Genomic DNA, 22876 nt, shown 5'->3' on the forward strand with positions numbered 1-22876 from the left:
GAATGTGATTGTGGTGCTGAAGGGAAGTTTGTTTGTGTGTGTCATGATAAGGCAGAGGTTGGACAAACCTTTTCCTAAGGTGTGAAGGTGCTTGTCTGAAAGCCTGACAGGTCTGGTCAGAGCCAACTGCTGCTGATCATTTGAAGTCAGCATTTTGATGCAGCTGACTGCAGGACAGAGTTCAAGAGTAACTTTTTTTTTTGAAAGCAAAACCAAATAGTTGGCTTGGTTAGCTGGAGGGGAATCAATGACTAAGTGGTGTCAGAAATAAAAGATTGTTTTCCTTGTCCTGGTCCTGGAAAGGGATGAAGAGAAGTTTCTTTCTGTGAACAACCTCCTAGAAGAAACAACAGATTGTTTTTTCTTCTCTGTGCTGGGGTAATTTTATCCCCTATAATGCAGAGAGAGAAGCATGTGTACTTCTTTCCTTATTGGCTTTGTTCTACTGGCAAGTCACACATCCTTTGGAGAAGCATTCCACACAAATGTCACTCAGATAAGTCTGTGAGGGTGGGTTTGTTCATTTTGTTCTAGGCCAGAGAGAAGGACGTTGAAGTCATAAAAATAGAAGATGGTGCAAGTCTACCTGAGATGAAAAATTGTTTTGTAGAACAAGTTGATGAGGCTTATACAAGCAGTGGCAAAATTTTGGGAAATAGTTGTTTCAAGCTTGTTTGGGTTAGGAATGTAAATGTCTGTGGTGTGCATAGTAACAAATCTGCTAATTAAGGGAGAGCTTTTGGAGGTGGAAGGAAAGTATAAAAACTCTCATCTCCTGCTGGTTGCCAGAAGTCTGTTTGTTACATGCTAAAACTTGGTTTTGGTGGAAGGGAGGTAGTCTTGAATGGAAGCAGATGATATTTACTGGTGAGATTTCTGAGGGAATGCATGGAGCCAACAGTGATCATGGCCTTGGACATTCTTAGTTGTGGTGTGGATTAGGATTTTTTTTCCAAATTGTATGGTTGAATGTGCATGCAGAGAAAGAAAAGAGACATAAGACAGTGCTCACACAAATGAACAGAAGTAGACACATACCTGGTTGTTGAGATGGGACAGTAATTCAAGCAGAATGGTGATTATCAACTGATGCAGAGGTACAGGACAAAGAGGGTAACTTCTGGTTTGTGTAAGAGGAAGGAGACATGGAAAAAGTTTAAAATGAACTGAAGGAGTTTAGGCAATTAGCATCAAAAAGCTTTCTAAGAGTATAAAGAATGCAGGAATATGGTATTTGCATGTGGGGAAAGATTTAAGCGTTTTGTGGGATTGCTTGAAGTTGTGTGATTTATCTTTTTCCCCTAATACTTTTCCTTGAGTGTTGGGGGAATAATTTTTGAGGATGTGGGTACAGAATCTTTTGTGCACCAATTTTAACTGGTAGGTTGGAATAAGGAAAAACCTACATTTCCAATTTCAAGAAGAGTTCCAGTTTTTGCTCTGTGAAAGCTGTCAAAATAGTTAAAATTATTTAGAGATTTCTCCAATTAGATTGCTTGCTTCTTTAAGGCACTAGCAAGAATTTTTAGACAGTTCTCCCATGGCCCATCAGGTGAGGCTGGTTTCCTCTCTTGGAGGAAAGCTTTCTGAAACATGGAATGGAGTCAACATTTTGTGGACATATCTGGAGTATCTCTCTGTCACAATGAAAGAGCACAAGAATAGGTCAGGCATGTATGATATTTTCCATGGGTTGTCTTCCAAATTTGAACTATTTGTCACTCAGGAATTTTATGAGTTTAAGTCTTTTCTGTTTGGAAGCCCTCTGTCCAGCCTCCATTCAATGTATGCTATGAATACCAGGAATTTGTGTCTTGTGGTTAGAATTCCTTGGGCATGGTTATGTGGAGCGTGCGTAATCATGTTCTGTGTTGATCTTTAAATCTGCCACATGCTACTTTATTTTAAGTGAAATAAGGGCTTCTGAGAAAAACCATTTAACATGAGGCCTGGCATAAAAACAGGTAGCTAAAACTGGTTATGACTCTGCAGAGGAACAATATTAGGATGTTTTTGGTGTTGTAGGGAAGTCCTAGTAAAAGAAGAGAATGAGAGAATTCTAGGAAAGAAGGAACTGCAGTAAGAGGGCTTCTAACTCAAGTACTTTATGAACAAGATCATACAATTGAGGAATAGCAGCCCTGAATGATTTTGATTACCCAGGAAATCCCTTTTGGACAAGTACTTGGAGTGGGGGAAAAAACAGTCTGACAGCAAATGAGCTCTCCTGAAGGATAATATGGGGCATGGAAAGTTACAGGAAAACTGTTGAAGTGTGAGGAGTGATGGGCATTTGAAAGGCATCAGGTGCTCATAGGTCTTGGGGTTCATCTCTGTGCTCTGTTGCTGCCTTCTGCACATCACCAGCTTCCAAAGGAAATGTTCCCTTCATGTCTTCTGGCCCTCTGGGTGGAGTGAGGGTGGTAAGGAGTCTCCACTGCTCTCCCCAGGTACTTTTATAAAGGATCCTCTCCCAGCTCCAATGCCATCTCTGTCAGCATAAGCAAGGAGTGGGTTTGGTCACTTTGAATTCTATATCTGTCTGTAGTGGTCTGAGTGGGGACAGTGAAGCAAGGGGGAACAAAAAAAACCAGATGTTGTACATGTTTTGAGAAAGCTTGGTGACCTCCAAATATTTCAGTTGTTTGCAGATTCTTGATAGGATCAAATCATGGTGTGTTATCACCCATCACAACGTCAGAAAATTTCCATGGTAGCTTCTAAACCAAAAGTAATACTTCAGGTCACAAAATAAGTTACCCTTTTTTCTATGTTAAACTATAGAATATTGTGTGCATTTTGGTTGTTCTTTATTTTGTGCTATTCTGAAGTTTAAGAGTAATTAGAGGTACTTTGTGTAAAAACTCAGCATAAATCTGGGCCAGTAAAGCCTTTTCACTTGGTGTTGTGTTGGTATGCTTCATATGCTTCTCATAGTTAAACATCTGCTGGAAAGTTCATGGAAGTTCTCAAAATGTGAATGTGAGACTGAGTTTTTAAAAGTGACAAATTGTATGTTTAAGAGTTAAAGAAGCTAAACAGGACTGAGAATGCTGTGCATGGGACCAGTTCTTAGAGTGTCTCAGTCTTGTCACACCTTGGTTTATTAGTACATCTGCCTTTTAATTAGGCAGGCAATCATGTGATCTTCTCTGCAGTCATGAAGACTAGAAGAATATGCTATTTTTATTCTATGTAAATTCTTAGCATAAATTAATTCATCATGCATGCACAACTGGGATCCTTCAAATATTCTGTGTTTAAATCTGGTACTTGATTAATTTCTTTTGAGTTCAGATTTGCATCTTGCTTTCTGTTGTTTATGCTGTGAGTTTGTGCCTCAAGCTTTCTGAGTAGTAAGCACTGGATTTCTGTAGGCATTTGAGCTGCCCTACCAGTTTCACCTGTCAAGTATGAGGAAAATTCAGAGAAGGGATGTTCAGGCAGCTGAATAAACCAGTTTCTTGCTTTTAATTGCACACCTGGTCTGACATGATTAGGTTTTACTAATCAGAAATACAATTAAAACCTCCCATGTTGTATCAAACAAGCAGCAGAAATGGAGTTTATTTTTAGCCTATGCCAGTGGTTGGTTGCTGAATGTATCTGAATACTTAGGAATTTTATGCATCTTATTAACAGTCTGGGGATATGAAGTAAATGGAGTTTACTTTCAAGTAAGCTTTACTTGGTGCTTCTCAATCCCTAGGAAAATTTATTCCATCACTTATTCAATTGTCTTTTCTCTTTCCTCGAGAGTTTCTTTCTTTTGTCCTTCCAATTCTCTTCTCCCTTCCCACTGAGGAGGGAGTCAGCAACCAGCTGGGTGGTGCTGAGCTGCCTGCCAGGGATAACTCAACACAAACTACCCTCAAATGCTGGATAAATTCAAAGGCATATGTGTTGAAAAGAGAATAATTTAATCTACTACAGTTTTATTGACACACTGTCTTAGATTGCAAAGTGAAACAATATTGAAAACTTGCCATTAGAAAACTGATGACTTGTCATCTGGAATGCCATGTGCAACTCTGATTGTTGGTTTTTACTCAAATAAGGAGTGTTTAGTGATTCCTCATGAGATGGAAAGTCTGGCTGTAGAAAGTAATGGATGCTAGAAAAAAAATACTGTTTGGAACATGCTTCCTTTACCTCATAATGTGCTAGGCAGGCACTCAGTGAAATGGAATGCAAGTCTCAAATCTGAAAATGATCATAATAAATATTTTAATTCCATGTCTAGTAAGTCATACTTAAATTCAAGCTTCTTGTGTTTTTTAAGCAAACTAGCCAAGGGGAGTTTCAGTGTTTGTAGAGAATGTGTGTACTACCTGAGGATGGAAGCATCCATTTGGTTTTAGGATCAGTTGCAACAGCTTAGAGAAGGATGTGAATTTTAGCCCTTCTGCTGTAGTTTCTTGCCTCCACGCTGCTTTTAAAGCACTTGGAGTGGGATCAGCTGAGACAGGACTCTACAAAAGTGAACTCTATTACAAAGATTTGTTTAAACTGTTTTGTACCTTAAATTTCTAATGCATGTGGGTTTTGGTTTGGAGAACAGCCAGCTGTCTTTTTTGTGTCTTGAACAGAAACCACGAGGTCCTGGGGTTTTGTGCCCATATAGTGGCTGCAAGAAAGAGCATTTCTTGCAAGTCTGAAATCTAAAGCCATATTTTCCAAACTTTATTTTACTAATAGGTCACTGTCAGCCTTCACAGTTTCTGCCACTGACACTCACCCTAACAAAAATTTGAAGGTGATCTGGTCTCTACTGTCCCCTTTAAAATGATCAGTGCTCTTCTGAACACAGTTTGGAGCTGTCTCTCAAAAGTTTGAAAAATTATATATGGAGGCCATCCATTAGGCACAATAGGTTTCATCCAGTGTGGTTGAGTGATGTTGTATTCTTGAGAAAATATTTCTGCACTGACATAAATCAGTCTGTTGTGTTCTACATTTGATTGCATTGGAGGTGCCAAGGGGTGCTGATAACCCATGTCTTTGCAAGTTAAATGGAATGCATTTGATTGAATGGTAACAGCTTTGTAAAACAGATAAATTCTGATCAATTTCCCTTGGAAACAAGATTTAATGCAGTGAAACTGCCTCTCATTTGTCTCACTAATATGCTTCATTAAGAATGTATTTTCTTGCTGCTTTCTCCTGGAAGCTGGACAGAGCTTCATGTCCTGATATCCAGAACAGCTGTTTCTGAAAGCTGTGTTCTTTTCTAGAGGATGTGATGTTCAGTGCCATCTTATGTCCTTTTTGCCACAAATGAGAGTAATTTTATCTGTTAGTGCTGTAAGAAGTAGATGACTGATTTGGTAAAGTGTTCATCCTCCATAAGTAAGATGAGAAATTAAATGTGGATCTCATGTTTGGATTTTACCAGAAAACTTTCCATGTTAGAAGGCCAGACTAATTATTTGGCAAAAGTATAGCCTAATTTGGCCAAAGTATAGCTAATTACAACTAATTATTTGGCAAAAGTATCGTTTAGCCTAATTTTCTCCCAACACATTGAATTCTACGAACATGTGGCTGAAATGTTTTAGTCCTGGGTATCAGGTATGGGGAGGAATAAAGTGTGATCTTTCAGGCTGTATGTGTTGTGGTAAACAAATAAATACTTTGAAGTGATATTTGAAATCCATTGCACTTGGCATATTTCCACTATTGTACCCGTAGTCTGCTTGATTGTTTGGAAGTGCTCTGAAGCTCTGAGCTGTTACACATACCTTACATTCTGTACATGTGTTACACTTGGCCAGAGTGAGCTGAATGACAGTGTTAGGCTGAGGGAAAAATAAAGCCAGCTGACTAGTTTAGAGAAGTGTAATACTGGATATTCGGGGCTGACCAGCCTTTCCACTTTCAGAGAATACTTTTGCATTGCTTTTTTGGAGTGATTCTCAGTGTCTTTATTGCTCTAAAACATTGGAAACTATGGTGGTGTAAGGAAGCATTTTTAGCTTACTGAGATTATGCCAGTTTCTAGTCTGATGCTAGAAAAGTGATGTAAGAGTTATTTAGGGATGTAGCCCTGAATTTCTTACTGAATTGGGAATGACCTGATTTACAGAAATAAATGATTTATTATGCATTGCTTAAATACTTGTGGCTGCAGTACTAAATATATATATCAATAATGTTGTTACAAATGCTGTCCCTAGAAATAGTTCAGGTGAGTAAAAGAAATGAGGATGTAAAGGGCTACAGCTCTTTTTAATCTGTCTAGGTAGGAAAACTGCTTGGAGAATATCTGCAATCTGGAATAATTTTCAGTTTTTTTCCTTGAGGCTTAATATTTGCAAACTTAAGCATGTGTTTTGGTGTTTCCCTGAATTGCTACTTACACAATTTAGGATGCTCAAGTTAATTATCTTCTCTGGTATATTATTAATCTACACACTGAACACACCTAGCAGTCTGTGTTGGCGGCTTCTGTGCTGTTCCTTAGTGTTATATAGCCCACACTTTCATACCCTTCACTTTTGAAAGTTGCTTGCTGAATCAACTTACTAATTGCTATAAAAACCTAAGCCTTTTCTGATCCACAAATCTTATATATATACGTAACCTGAAAAGAAAGCCCTTAACAATCACAATTTAGGAGTACATCCCCTAGATTAGTAACATGAGTTTCTAGGTGGTAACCATTGTGAAACACTTAGATTCTCTAAGTTATAAAAGAGAGGGATCAAGAGATAATGGGTCTGTGCAAACAAAATGGATTTTAAATAATATTAAATGTTCTATGTTTCAATAAAATGCCAGCTTTGTTCAGTGTATTGGGTTGCAGGCATAAGAGTGCTGTGTGTTTTGGAGTAGATGAGAAATTTTCTCCTAGGGAACTGATTTTGTTAAAAAATGCTGATGTGATTCAGTTGAAGTGCTCTGTGGGAATGCTGGCAGAACTCTAGATGGAATTGATAAACCCTCCGTGGTGCCTCCCTGCCGAGCTGGAGCTGCTGGCAGGGCTGCACCATGCAGGGCTCCTGCCGCTGCTCCCCTCCCAGCCTGGGGGCCACACACCCTCCCTGTGCCTGGGGCTGAGAAAGAAGCTCTTCCCAAACTCCTGCTTTGGAGTCAGCAGGAGTCTGTTAGGCAGGAATGGGGTTGGGTTTTGTTTTTCTAAAGTCTAAGTTGATCTCCAAATCACTGTGTTGGAACCAGCTTTTTCTTTAACTTGGCCTTAATTTGGGGGTGAAGAGAAGCTGGGGACAAAAAGAGGTTTCAGAGGGAATGCTTTGCAGGGTGAGATTTCTGCTTTACAGCAGGTGCTGGTAGGGACTGAAGGAGGGGGCTGAAGGGCTTCATGCACAGATGGTGACAGACCATGCTGTACCAGTCTGGGAAAATGATTAATCAATACTACAGGGACTTATTCTAGCACTAAGTTCTTTTAATTTGGCCTTATGTTTCTCTGCTCGGGAGTTCTGTAAGAGAATGTTCTAAATGTGATGCTGATTCAGGATCATGATGGTTTTTGAGAGTAATAAAAGCAGTTCTTTGGGTTTTAGCTGGATCGTGATGCAAATGGCAGTGAAGAGAACAAATGTTCTACCCATGTTTCTAATTGCAAGTTGCATAAATATGGTTTGGATTTTAATGAAGGGGTCTTGGGATAATAATACTGAGGAAAAGCAAATGGTTAGTGAGCAAGATGTTTAATGCACATTTTTCATAGTCCTATTCCACTTTTGTTGCTGTAGCTAACCTTCATTCTGATACTTCCCAAATTTTGAGAGTTTGTATTTCCAACTTTATTGATCTCCTAAAAGAAACCCTTTAACTTCATAAATCTTGTTGTCGACAAAATTAAAAGGAAAAAGAATTACACCAGTGTAATTAATTAATAGCATTGGAACTTGGAGGTTCCTGATGCATTTCTTTGCTTCATGAGTTACTGGAGGATGTTGTCATCATTTATGGAGGGTCAGTGCTGGAGGAAGAAAATGTTTTCCACTGACTGCAAGACTGCTTATCTCTTCTTTAATGTTAGTAATCTTCCTACTGCTTGGCTTTTCTTTCTTATCCTGTTCCACTCCCTCACACTGGTCAGGATTTTACTAACCTGGTTTCTTTTAACACTTAACTCTGTTGGAGTGTTCTGCCTAAGCTAGAACCTCCTCCTACTCTGTGCTGGGTTCTGTTGCTGCTCCTAGGCACCTCCTTCCCCCTGGTGGTCCTTGTCCAAAACCAGCCACCTTTTCTCCCAATCACAGCTTCCTGTTCAGGATGTACTTCCAGTACTTCCCCAGGTTCTCCAAGCAGTTCTCCCTGCAAGGTGGTTCCTCACATCATTTTTTCCTGCCCTCAGCCTCAGCTCTTCAGTCTGTCTCCCTCTGTCTTGTTTGTTTGATTCCCACCAACCTGCTCATCACGATTCCCTCTCTGGGTATACACATACATTCCCTGCATGTTCATTACTTGAAGTTGTACCCTCTCCTCCCATTTCTCCTTCATGCCCAGCCTCTTTCCAGGCTCTTTTATTCCCCTTTTTGTCCCCATCATCTGCCTGCCACCTTTGCAGTATTTCAGTTTCTTCTGCCACTGTGGATGTCAGTGGTGAAGTGACTGAGGTTGCTGGAAAGGTAGACATGAATTGTCTGTGGGGACTCAACCTCAATCCAGCAGGAGCTATACTCAGAGGGAAAATAGCCTTGAGCCAAAGAACACCTGCTTCCTCCATCAAAATGGCTCATGATTGGATCTAATGTGGGGGGGAGTTTGGAGCACACCTGAATGCTCAGACTTCAGTCAGATTCCTAAAAATATTCACTCTATTTGTAAATATATATGTTGGAGGCATGGAGAGGAACACTGAGGGGACAGACAAGTTCTTTTAGGGGTCTTTGGCAGAATGATGATGGCACTAAATCATAGGGACAATTAAAGAGTTATTTTCTTAACAAGACACTTGGATTAGCATAGTGCAGAATTTATTATTAGAATGGTATATGAGTTCTACAAGCAGAATCAATGTTGTGCAATTTAAAAGTAACATAATACAGAATTAATAATACAACTTCACTTATAATTTCTAATCACCTTTGCAGGTCAAGACAAATCTTTAATAGATGTTTTGCTGTATCAATACAACAATCATAATTTAGACTCAACATTTGTATAAAAGAATGAGTCACACCCTCCATCCTTGGAGAAAGGAGAGGAGTTCCTTTCTAAGGAGTTACTTACTTAGAGTAATAAAAAGATGTATTAAAAAAGAATACAATGTGTAAACCCAAGTCACCTAAGGCTGAGTATCAAGGGTGTAAAGAACTGTGCTATAGGGTGTTTTTTTTTCAAGGAATTCAGAAAAATAATCTTTTTTAAAATGTTTGTGTTGACCAGATGAAATGCATAAATATCCTGTAAAGAGACCCTCTCCTGTTAATGGGAAAATGATGGTGAAGCAAAATATTCCTTTAATTTGTGTCTTCTGAAAGCGCATGTGTTTGAGTTCTAGAAATGCAGGATATAGTGTAACCTCAAGTGGTGTTCACACAGCTACTTGAAACAGGCTGCTACTTTGCACTGTCATGCTTAAGTAGGACATAGAGCCCCTAAATACCCATGGAAATTTAAACACAGGGAACAAAAACTAGGCTCTGATCCAAAGCTAGTTGAAGCTGATTAAAAGACTGCTTTTGGCTACTGAGTGCTCTGGCTTAAGCCACTTGCAAGCTAGATTTGAGTTTCAGGTGTTCAGACACACTTATCAGGTTTGTTAAGTTTGTAGGTTTTTCTTCTGATTTGTGTCCAAGGTACTGTCTGTGATTATAGGCAGTATCATAGTGTGTACAGTGCCTGACTTACATATTTTCACTACCGAGTTCTCAAAATAGTTAGTACATAATATTCAATACCTTAACTGCACTTAATCACCAGATCATGTATTCTTTTTTTATGACTTGACACTATACACTGTTAAATCACAGGTTTACCTAGAGATGATCTACTTATAAGATATGCTTACAATTAGAATTGAGGAAAATACCTTTACATAGTATGGAGTTCTTGATTTGGCTAGTTTTAATATGCTCCTCCATTCTTCTCATCCTCTTAGTTATCTAAACTTGTCAAGCTGGGAAACAGAAAAGAGCAATATATTTTCATGTAAGATGTATCTGTAGAGTTACAAATATAGGTTAAAGTGAGAGGTGATGGTCTGCCTGACTCAGATGACTGTTTTGTTTCACTTGTTTGCATGCTTATCTTCTGTTTTAGAAATAGAAAATAAAATATTTACATTTTATTGTAATGTTTTTTGAGTGCAGTCCAAGTTAGTTCCTTCACTTAATTTCACTTGGCATGTTTCCCCACTTATGTTCAGGCCAGCCTGTAAAATTAAAGCTGTATGTAGTTATTAGCTATCTGTGTGCCAATTTCTTCCAGTTGAGAAAGTTGGAAATTCACTTGTGGAGTTGAGTGAAGATTCTGTTCCAAATGTTAATAGATTTGTAGAGCTTGTTGGCTCCTCTAGCTGAGCTTTTTTCCTCATATACTATTCAGCAATAAAATTTTTCTTGATACAAAAAAGGTTTTGGAGAACTCTGACCTACAAATCTGTAAAGCATCCTGAAGAGTGGGTTTTAGCACTTGAGGGTCAAATGTTTGCATCAGTTTTGGGGGATAAATCGGAACTTGTTTTAACTAATTTCTTTTGTATTTGACCTTTAGGTTCCAGCAAGATGTGGAGTGACAGTCCGAGACAGCTTAAAAAAAGCGCTGATGATGAGAGGTCTTATTCCAGAATGCTGTGCTGTTTACAGAATACAAGATGGGTATGGCTTGTGTGGGATGCTTTTTTGCTCTTAGAATCAATTATTGGAGCTACCCAGGATGGTCAGCTCTATCCAGAGGTTGTTTACAAAGTTCAGAATTTTCTGATACTTTGCATACTTTGCACTAAACAATTTGCACGTCATAGACATGTTGAAAAGAATGTGTAACTCCTCAGAAAAGGCTCAGGCATAATATTCAGTAATATGAAATTATGGCAAAACACTCATCCAACTCATGCTAACCAAACAAGTATTAAATAGGCTGTGTTAACTTCTTGATGTTATTTAATTTGGCTATAATGCATTCTTAACTAAGGACAGAGTTCCCTTGGGAGGGAAAAAACAAGTTTTCACCCCTAAAAATTTGTATATTCATGTGCACAATTAGTTATCTCTGTGGAACTCTTACACAACAGGTACCTTCACAAACACTTTATTTGATCAAAAAGCCATCTGCCATGTGGGAAATAAGGAATTGGCCATTACTGGAGCTGGTGAAAAAGTGCATTTCCTTCCTGCAGTTTGTCCAGGGAAGGTGTGCTTTGTTTGCCATGTATTGAGCCTAAGGTCTTGTTCTAAAGTTTCCTGCAATTAGACTGGGTAGCAACCCCCCACAGTGTAACTTTTTAGCTGATCTCACAACTTTGGCAAGAGACATGCAAGGGCTTGTGTGCTGATGCTAATGAGAGGCTTATTTTCACTTTAGAGAGAAGAAGCCAATTGGCTGGGACACAGACATTTCCTGGCTCACAGGAGAGGAGTTGCATGTGGAAGTTTTGGAGAACGTGCCACTCACGACACACAATTTCGTATGTACTGGGTCTTGTGAGATGCTGAGTGGGGTTACATCAACTTCATACTTTCAAATTCAAATTGCCAACTTGGAATATTTTGCATCTGTGGGATGTGGTGGGAGTTGCAAAAGAAGTTTTTAATCACAGTAGCTTAAGTGAATTTGATTGAATTGTATTTGGAATAAGTGATGCTAGGGTACTTGATCACCCTTAAAACTTTCATGTTTTGTTGGAATACACCCTCTAAAATCTATAAATGTAAGGGGTTTATATCAGTACTGCATTGCAGAGCTGTAATAATCTACTATTTTTGTATTGCTGTATCTATAAAATGTATTCTGGGCCTCCCTGCTGGCTCTGCAGCAGCAATTAACTAATGAACTAACTATTCCCAGAGCAGTGCTGACATCATCAATGATGCAGTGCACAAATATGTTTTGACCTGATAAGGCATCAAGTAAATGGAAGCTGCTAAACAGAATCTGTCTAAATGTTTCCAGCTACATACAAAATCCTGGAAATAATGTCTGTCATACTGGGAAAGAAAGACCACCTATTTCAGCTTAAAACATAGCAAAATTCTATCTGCAAGCTGTTTCAATCTATTTAGCTCAAACAGGCTGTTGGAGTTATGGCTAGTTAGGTGAACTCTAGTAAAAGGCTTACATTTTTTATATCCCACTGAAATTCTGATTGTTACATGTAATAATAGAACTAAGAATGTGTTTTTACATTAGGTATTGCTAAATTTGAAAATTAACTAAATCATTTCCCCCCCTATAATCAGGGGAGGATGCACAATCACCCTTTTGTGATTCTGAATGTTTCTGAGTTTCAGTAGTCAAAATTATAGCTATAACCATACATTGAAGCCCTGTATATATATGTGTATATAATATATACGTGTGTGTATGTGTATACGTATATATACATATATATATTTATAATTTTAATATATGTGTATATATATATACATGTATATATATACATATATATGTATGTATGTGTGTGTGTATGTATATACACACATGTGTGTATGTATATATATGCATATATGCCAATATGCTTGTGTATTTCCAGTCCTGTCAGTATTAGATAGAAATGTCCTTTGCCTTCTGGAAAAGTTAGAATATGAAATAGTAATTCAGCAGCTTTTGGTTTTATAGGTTGTATCCAAATAAATTCTCAATGTTTGTGTCTAGCATGATAATAGTGAAGTTTTGCTTCAGATTTTTTGCTCTTGTGAAGCATTAATTCCAAGAAACAGTTGAAGGAATGTTTTAGTGCAGGAAAACTATTTCAAAAAGGAGCCGATGATCTTTTGTCTAAATCTGTTTGATACATAAAACTGTAGCTCCAGCATCACAAAAGAGACTTTTAAGTACACTTGGGGGAGGTAAAAGCAAACAGCCTGCCTTGGGCTTACAGAAGGGCTCCAGGTAATTGTGCCTGTTTTTGCCAACGCAGGTACGAAAAACGTTCTTCACGTTAGCGTTCTGCGATTTCTGTCGGAAGCTGCTTTTCCAGGGCTTCCGCTGCCAGACCTGTGGCTACAAATTCCACCAGCGCTGTAGTACAGAAGTGCCACTGATGTGTGTTAATTATGACCAGCTTGAGTAAGTAATCACAATTGATTTTCAAGTTGAGCCTTTTAACAAGTGTACAGCTGTCAGTGATTTCTTGTGTTAAGTCTGTAATTCAGGAAGTCAGAGGAGGTGCCTGAAAAAATACAGGAGTTTAGCTGTTCTTGTGAGATTGTTTAATTCATACTCTTTCTGTGCTAGCTCAGACAACCAGTTCATATTTCTTTGCTGGTCTATGAAGTGCTTTTTTTGAAGCATGAATAGGGTTGCTGAGCACTTGACTGTGTCAGACAGACTACTCATTGTTCACAGTTGTTATTATTAATCAAAACTGGTTCTTTATTGTGTGATGGCCGGGGCCGTGTTTAAAATTTAGCTGTGGCTTTATTCTCTTCAACCTGAAAAAATGTTAAGAGACAGTAGTTGATAACAGTGAAATTGCAGTTGGTTTTATAATAATTGAAAATAAATCTACTAGCAAGATTAATGCCTAGGTAAGAAACATAAAAGAGAATGACCCAAACAGTCCAATGTTCTTGGATTGAGTTACTGAACTATTTGTTTAAATAAGTCTTTGATGTAGATTTAGGATCTGGGGTAAACCAGGTCTGTTCTATTTGATTAGTTCAGCAGAGGCTATTAAGTCCTTTAAATAGATTTTTGTATAAGGAATAATTTAAAATGCTATTTTTCTCACCAAGAATGAATTTAATTTTAGTTTATTTTGGTATTTGTAACTGTTTTCATTGGCATCTCTGGAGTTTGTGGTCAGGGTGTAGGTTTATGTACTGATAGATAAAAGTTGTGCATTCTTGAAGAATCAGGTATTTACAGTTCCATCTAAAAGATGAAAAAATTAATTTCCACAAAGTTTATATTTAAGGCATGATCTTTAGATCCTCTGTGAGGTAAATAATACTTTTAACATATCTTACAGATTTAATGTGTATGATGTTTATTGTTAAATTTAGAATTTAATCAATGAGGTTTTGGGGTTTGGGATCCTTTTTGTAGTTGTTGACTATTATATTGTGAAACTTCTGGGTTTTGCACAAGTTAGGTTGTTTTTGTTTTGTTCTTGCCTCACAGTTTGCTGTTTGTCTCCAAGTTCTTTGAACATCACCCCATACCACCGGAGGAGGCCTCCTTAGGAGAGACCACCCCAGCATCTGGATCATACCCCTCAGTGCCCCCCTCAGATTCTGTTGGGTATGAACTTATTCCTGCTGTTTAATAACATAACTTTTCAGTACTGTGCTAAGAAACACTCAAAGTACTGCTTTGCAGTTCTGCATTGTTGTAATCTGGCTTCTCATGCAAATATATCCAACTGTGCTTAACTTAAAAGAAGTGAATGTTTTCATTCACACAAATTCTATAAATTAGTAATGAGCCTAGGTTAAATGTATGTGTAACTGTCTGTAGAATTGGGGTATTACCTGTTAAACTGATTTCTTCTGCATAATAGCTTAGACCTGGTCTAAACTGGAAAGATTCTATACTTAAAATTAATATAAACCAAAATTATATCCTCACAAGTTCTTTTAGTTATCTAAAAAGAAGATGGTTATTAAATTTGGTTATTAAATTATAATTGATATGCTTTGAAGTGACATAGGTCAGTTTGAGAATAAAAACATTACTATAAGGCTGATGGGAACAGGTGCCAGTTCCAGGTTCATAATACTGTTTTAGTTGCTTTTCCACATACACTGCTTTAGTATCCTCCAGACCAGGTGTCTTCTTCCTCTTCATGTTGGGGTATACCAATAGCATCTGTTGCTGCAGCTCCAGGTTTTGTAAAAGTAGACCTCTAAAACCATTTCCAACAAAGATTCTGGACCCTTTCTCCATGAAGAGATAAGAGATCATATTTAAATAATGTTCCCAGTAGCAAAGAGATCATTGACACCATCCACCATTAGGTAGTTGAGCAAATGTCCAGGCAAGAGTAACTCAGGGATGTATATCACACTCAAGAAATCTGGTGCATATTTATTAAGAACACCAAATACAGAAGCCTTCAGAAACCATTCCCAGGACATGTGTGCTGTGTGGAGTTGAGCTGAATGTGGCAGAGGAGATCTCTTGGATTAGTGAAAATTGTGCCTAAACTAAAGCAGAAACACACTGGAAGCTACGCAGGCACCTCTGGACTCTTTAACCAGAAGATAAATTTTCTGGACAGCCAAGACTGTTTTATAGAAGACCAAATGCCTCCCAGGAAAACAGATTGACTGTCCCGCAGAGGGAACCTCACTTGGTGAGTACAGAGATTATGTTCCTACTTGTTCTGTTTTGTGCAGATTTGAGTGAATTCAAAAGTACTTCTTTAAGGTAGTGAGTGTTGCCTTGAGATCCTGTGGATATTAGTACAGCAGATTGTGAGCAAGGCTGCTTGTCAAGTATTTGTTGTGCTACAGCCAAAATTGTAACTGGGCTACAAGTATTTGTTGTGCTACAGACAAAATTGTAACTGGACTAGAACTATTAATTCATGAAGAAATTTGTTCATACCAATTGTGTCAAACACTAGTGGATGTCAAAGACACTATATAGCCCTACTCTTAATATTCTAAATTGTCCTACTTCTCAATTACCTTTGCATCACATTGGTCCATTCTTACAGCAGTATGGATTATCTTGATACATGCACTACTTCAGGCAGTCTTAGTTTTGACAAGTGAAAACAGAAGGAAAAAATTTAGACCAAAGCTGGTTAATGCCTTGAGATCTTTAACTTGACATACATAAAAATGTTAACATTTAAATACACTTGCTAGTTGCTGTTTAGGAGCTTTTCTCAAGTGTTGCATCTATAAATGTGTGTAGTTCAGAAGATGTAAAAGGTTTCTAGATTTTTCCTTTCTGCTTTTTCGCTTTGTTATCCACTTTATTGATAAAGAAAACAAAGACATACACCATGCCTGCAAAATTCTGTTCATTTTGGAAATGGTTTGTGATTATCAGCTGGTATTCATACGTAATATGCATGTTAGCCATACAGTGTTCCCCTAGCATCTGTGTATGTAGTATTTCCTTTCCAGAAGTAGCTCAGATGTTACTGGATAAGCATATAGCACTGTCCATACCTTTTTCCAGTTAGCTTTCATGCCTTTCTTTAATCATACTTTTCTGCTTTTTAAGAACATAATTGGGGAAATATTGATCTAGATGAATTTAAAAAGCTGGTCTTCTCTGTCAAAACATGTACACTCACCTGTGGTTTTATTAAAGAGGACTGTTACAATATGGGGCAGAAGCTCAACTGGAATTTAAAAAAAAGGCTGCCATTTGAGCTTATCTTGTCTAGGAGGAGAATATGGGATTGAAATTTGAGAGCTGAACAATGGGATGAAAAATATGAGGAAGTAGCGCTTTATTAACACTTCCTAGATTAATAATTGTTCTTTTGATTTCTCTGTTCTAGCATCTTGCATGGAATAGCTCACAGAGGAAGGGATGTTATTAATTGCCTGGTAAACCTGAGGAAAGAGAAGGCACACATCCTTCTTCATCTCTAGCCTTGTGAAGGGATCCCAGCAGGCCAAGTGCCCAAAAGAAGGAAGTTTGTGTTGCAAGACAAGTTCAAGAGTGAAAGCGTGCAATGGGAGCAAATGGAAAAGTTTGGAAGAGAAATGGACATAAAGGAAGACCCTTGGACATGATGCAAAAGCTGCTAAACGTGTTGGAGAACTGTTTCACTCTGCTTGTGTGCAACATCCTAAAGCAATCCAGGCCTGTAGCCTTTCATTCTTCTGACTGTGAGCCATAGGCAGTCCCTCCAGATTTTCCACCCCAAGGTGTGGGAGCACATATGGTCCCATTTCACATTTCTGAACCCCTTATGAAATTGTGTCCAACCTCAACATTAGGTTTTGTGTCCCGTTTTAGTTTTTTCCATTTGCACTATCCTGTTGTGCCAGAACAACCATTTTAGTTTCAATCTGCAGTTAAATGGAAAGAAAAGTGTAGGTTTCCCTACTAAGAGCCATTTGTAATAAAATTGAAGTAAGGAAACTGTATATCAGACATTGTATTTGTTTTGTTCATTGCACTGTCATGAAGTTTCTTCTCCATCTTGGCTCGTAGGATACGAGCACAGAATTTCTGTGAACCCAGTTCCCTCAGTCTCAGATACATGAAAAAGAGAAATAAGCAAGTTGGCAACATCTTGGCTCTTTGAAAAACAGCATTTCCCAATATGCTTCGTCTTCTAAGTTGGAGGAAGAAAAGGGGAATGTCTGGTGCACTGTTCTTGGAAGCTTGCCAGTCCTTGCCTTTGAGCAGGCTCCAGCTTGTGATTAAACACCTCTGCTTTCCTTTCTGCCTTCCAACTGTTCACTGATCATTCTGCTTCAGCTGAAGATACTTGAATGTCTAGAAAAGCTTCTGAAAAGCCAAGGAAGTGAAGATACAGTCTTAAAATATTACATTTTATGCTACAATGCCATTTAGATCCTGTGGTGTGTAAGTGAGCAGAAGCTTTATGTTTTAATTCATAAAACAGTGAACTTTTCCCCTAAAAGTTCTGGCACTAGGCCTTTTCCAGGTTTCTCCATGAAAATGTTCCCAGTGTTCCTACAATATACAGGTTGAGTTGATATACATTCTTGCTTTGCAGAAAAGGTTTGGTATCAGAATCAGAAAACTCTCAGTCCATACAACAGGTGAGGGAAACCTCTTGCTCTTCAAAACTTTATTTGCAATACCCTGTTAGTGAACTGGACCTGGTTTGGAGGACTAACAGTGACAATGGTTCTCTTGATAACCCCTGGTATATGAAGCTGTGGAGTATTTTAGGCTCATCAGGTTTGATCAGTTGTTTTTCACCTACAAGCCACCATGGATGAAAGCAAGTTGTCATGGTATAAAAAGCTGCACTAATTTGTGTGGGGTAATGACTTAGGGATCTGTCTCATGATGCTTCTAGACTGACTTGAGAGGATGCTGCAAGAAAGATATTTAGCTTGTAGTTACAAACTGGTACTGCTGTCCTTTTTTCCAGATTGGCATTTGATTTGGGATTGAATATTTATTTCCAGGCTGCAGGGATGGGGAAAGAAAGAAAAAAGTTAGATTTTGTGGCAATGTCTATGGATTACCACAATAATTAAATCAGAACCTGTTTGGCCTCCACAATTTAAATTTACCTGCTTGCTGCTAAAGCTGAAATACCACTGTGTCTCAGATCCTTAGCATTCCCAAGAAACTGCTTGGAACTGGAAGTGGACTGTGTTCTTCATTAACAGCAACCAAATCCAGTTTGGTGTTAACACTGGAGTAAACAAAAACAATAAAAAAAAAAAAGCCTTGATACGCATTCTAGCTTGCAGTAGGTTTGGTTTGGATATGAGTGTGCAACCTTACAGGTAAATTGTGTGTGCAGCACTGAGCCCAGTGGCTAAACTGAGATGGACTTGCTCAGGGTGTGAGGAGGAGAAAAAAAAATCTCAGTCCAAGAGAGGTACTGTCATTTTAAAAAGGAATGGGTGCACACCTTATAATTGAAGCTAGGTGAATATGAATTTTCAGTTCAAGCATTTGCTCAAGTACAGCAAACTAAAAATACAATCAACAAAAACTTAAAGCCCAAATACACCTGTCATAAGAAAAATCTTTCCTGTGTAGACCAGCTCTTAAACACTTATGAAACATCACATTGGTGAGTAAAGGACATTAAGGAAAATCTATATTAAATTTTTATCTTGCATTTGAAAAGTGAACTTATTTATATCATTGCAAGTTCTAAAATCCAATAGACATACTGTGTATGATTTCATAAAATTGTTTATATATAGCATAACATGTGCAGACTTTTCTGAGTTACCTTAATCTTTCTTGTGAACCCAGTTTTGTGGAATAGTAAATCTGGTCACTTGCTATGCTTGGTAAAGGGTATAAGTTATTCTTGTTTCCTGATAAAGCATCATTCTGTTTTGCCTGATAAAAAGGGGAGGGAGCAATGTGCTAATCCCAAACATATGGTCCAAGGTAAAAGCATGTTCTGTCATGCTTTTCCACTGCCTGGAAAGGTTATAACATATTAGATTGAGATTTGACAACATCAGCTTGTTGCCTCAGAAGCTGAGAATGATTTGTTAAAACAATGCCCACATCTTGGCAGCTGGGAGAAAGTGATTTATCTGCTTACTTGTAGAAAGCCTCCTTTAACAAGTTGGCTGTAAACTGTTCACAAAGGCCACAGGAGCAACAGAAACTCAAATCCTGATATTCAAACTGCATGTTCCTTTAAGCCTCAGCTTGTTGTTTTCTGGGGGTGGGGGTTGATTTTTTTGTTTAAATTTTTTTTTGTATGTTTGATTTTTTGGGGGGCTTTTGGGCCTTTTTTTTTCCCAGTGTGTTTTGTCAGCACTATGGTTCCATAGCCTAAGAACTAGTTTTGGAACTGGCCTGGAATGACCATGTCACCCTTTTCCAAATGGTATCTGGCCCTTTTAGCCCCTGGTCACTTATACTCCTCTGGAGTAATTTCAGTGTAGGAATACTGTAGGAACAGCCTTTGGTAGCTCAGAGGATCATTGTCTTCTTTGTGGTGACGTGATTTTGATAGAACAATTTCCTGATGCAAACCAAGATCCAGCTTTTGCCACACACAGGCAGAAGCTGGTGGTAATACTTTTCTGAGCTTGTGATCTCAGTAGGCTGTCTTAGCTAGCAAACTCTTTGTCTCTTACTTCACTAGTTATCTTTTTCAAGAAAAAATTCCATTTAGCGTAAATAACCTACATTTTTCAAAGTGTCTCAGGGACACCCATTAATGAAATCATGATGGGGCATGTGGCTAACTGCTTATGAGGTTCCTATCTCTGGATTCTTTATTGTCTAAAGCCCAGAGATCCTCCAAGTAATAGCTTAGAGACTGGGGAAAAAAATAAAAAAAAATCTTTATCAGCCTATTTTCTGAAGATCTGGACTTCCCCCAGTAAGAATGTAATGAGTAGAAAAAGCTGTTCAAGTTGTTTTCAAACATGGTATGACGTAGCATGCTGTCTGTGTTAGCCAACATGATGGACTTGATGACCTGTGACCAGAAATACAGAAGTAGCAGATGACCATTTATGACTCAAAGGAGGATGTAATTGAAACAAGATTGCCTCAATCTGGTTTTCACTCCCTTGGCTTACTCATGATCACAGAATATCTGATTGCTTCTGGTTTTGTCTTGTGGCAGAGCTAAAATGGTTTGTCACAGTCAGTCCTGGTGCAATGTTCTGATGGATGTTGTGATATATTTCCCTTAATTTCCTTATTACCTGAGAACTCTCAGGAAGTTTAAGCAGGAGTTAGCTATCCCAGCAGTGACAGTACTGGCCTGGTTTAGACAATTTTTAGAGTTTTCTGCTGATACTTTTTTTATACAGCATCTGACATGCTTGCCTTAAGATGAAATTGGAGTGCCTTTAAATGTCAGTCAAGTCCTGCATTAGGGTCTGTGCAGTGTCCCATCTCCTGATGTGTGTTCTAGTCACATGATTTACTTAAAAACACATGCAGGAGTTCAAAACTTCCTCATCCGCAATGGTACTTGCGTACCAACGAATGAAAAATTCAGCTTATGTGTATGTACAACAACTGTATTTAAAAAATTAGTTCTGAAATTATAAACAACTACTGAAATGCTGGGTTTTTCAAGGCCCTGTCTCAGAGATTTGACTGTTGGTAGTTTATTGCTTCCCAGTATCTTCCCAATATATATTCTGTCATGTGACAGTAGGTAACTGCTTTTTTTCCTTGAAGTTAAGCAGGGGTTAAACCCCTTGCCTCTTCTCTCCTCCCCCACTTCCCAAACATATTCAGGTATTTCATTGGAAGACTTACTAGACTGTTACCTGAATTAATTCACAAGTACTTTGTTTTGCCATTTTCAATTGTGAGATTGTTGGCCAGGAAGGAAAAGATGACAGGTACTTAGGATACAGATAGCACTGATTTCTGGGATCAATGCCAAACTGGATAAACTTTTCAATGAAAGGTGGGATAGTAGGCTATAAAACAGACCTGCTTCTGAAAAAATGCCAAGATGTCCTGTTGAAAATGTTAGTTTCCCCAAAGGTTTTTGGAGCGGCCAAGGAGCATTGCTAACAGGAGGTGGCTAACAGGTGCTGCTATATGCTGCTGTCAGTTTTGTTTCTGAAGCTTCTCCCTGTGGACATTGTCTTTGTGGGCTTTATAATTAATCCATGAGTCATTGAATGGCTGGAGGACTCCACTCCTCTTTTAGAACTTAGAAGAGGAAACCAACTCTTAAAAAGCTTGTTGTCAGATACCATGTATGTTTTACCATAAAGTTTTCTTTGACAAAGGTGGCAAATGTTTTCATTAGCCTTTTGCCTCACATCCATTAGATTGAATCATTAGACTTAACAGTGACAGACCTTGACTAGGGTAAGAGATAATTGCCAGTTTATTGCACTTTAACAAAACTAATGGATAACCGAAGAAGTGACTTTCTGCCTTTTTACAAACAAAAAACCCAAGTATTTTGTTGTTTTGTCTTTTGAATATTCAATTCATTATACCATAATTATAGGCTATATCTACATTTATGACTGGCAGCATTTGCATTTCTTCAGGAAGCTTGTTTGTGTGTTCTGAAGACTTGCCTTTTCAGTCAAATCTATTGCATTGTAGCACTGTAAATAACATTTCAAATATTGTGCTATTCAAAGTTGTTTCTTAAAGGTTGAGGTTAAAGGGTAATATGTTTATTTTTAGAATCAATGATATATTGGCCATGTTGTTTTTAGTATCAATAATACATAATTATTAATCAATTAGGTTGAATGACCAGCTGTAATTTTCACTCTTTCTTTGTTGAAAAATAATCCCATCCATAGATTTTGTTTTATGACATTTTCTGACTGTAACATTAATATGAGATGTTAAGCATTTTTAATTCCCAATTGGTTACCATTAAAATGAGTGTATTGCATTGGCTCTGACATGAGGAAACTGCAGACTATCTTGCTATCTGCAGTGCATGTTGGGCAGCATGAGTTTTTCAGATCAAGATTTATTATTGCTAGTTTGGCATTGTATGGTAGAGTTTTCTTTGTTTTAACTCAGAACACTTCACAGCCATGTGATCAGGTAGTTGATGCAACAGAGTTGTTGCAGTTGATCATAGGGGAGTAGAGACTGTTCATTATTAATTGTTTTTATTCAGGGCTTTAGATCAGATTTTTTGTTATGCATAATTATAGTTGAAAAGGACTTACCACACCCACTATGCAGTGTTTGAAGCCATTTGTAGACCTAAATCCTCTTTTTCCTTGACTTTGTTTCTCAGACCACCAATTCTCCCTAGTCCTTCTCCTTCAAAATCCATTCCAATCCCACAGCCCCTCCGACCAGCAGATGAAGACCATCGGAATCAATTTGGGCAACGCGACCGATCCTCCTCAGCTCCCAACGTCCACATCAACACCATCGAGCCAGTCAATATTGATGTGAGTACTGCTCACCCTTGGATCAGGAATAGGAGATGGGATGTATTCCTGGTGAATATCTGTTTGTTGCATTTGTACACTATGGTTCTAAGATAATCCTCAGTGATATACCAGAATACTCAAAGATCATTTATTTTTGATTTTTTTAATAGATTATTTTTTGCTGTTGAGAGCTGTAAGAACACAATCCATTCTCTGAAAGCAGAACTGCCTTTTGACAGTTCTGTCCTTTT

At 38.1% G+C, this 22876-nt stretch overlaps 1 protein-coding gene across 1 annotated transcript in view; it reads left to right on the top strand.

Moving 5' to 3' along the window:
* Positions 1–22876, top strand: part of BRAF (B-Raf proto-oncogene, serine/threonine kinase) — a 77111-nt gene that overhangs the window by 32478 nt on the left and 21757 nt on the right. Inside the window, exons 4-8 of the mRNA XM_058806136.1 lie at positions 10690–10793; positions 11500–11602; positions 13055–13203; positions 14260–14379; positions 22484–22643. Coding sequence (XP_058662119.1) covers positions 10690–10793; positions 11500–11602; positions 13055–13203; positions 14260–14379; positions 22484–22643 — 636 coding nt within the window. The remainder of the gene's footprint in view (positions 1–10689; positions 10794–11499; positions 11603–13054; positions 13204–14259; positions 14380–22483; positions 22644–22876) is intronic.

The sequence above is a fragment of the Ammospiza caudacuta genome, chromosome 5 (assembly GCF_027887145.1).
Source record: "Ammospiza caudacuta isolate bAmmCau1 chromosome 5, bAmmCau1.pri, whole genome shotgun sequence".
Lineage (NCBI taxonomy): Eukaryota > Metazoa > Chordata > Aves > Passeriformes > Passerellidae > Ammospiza > Ammospiza caudacuta.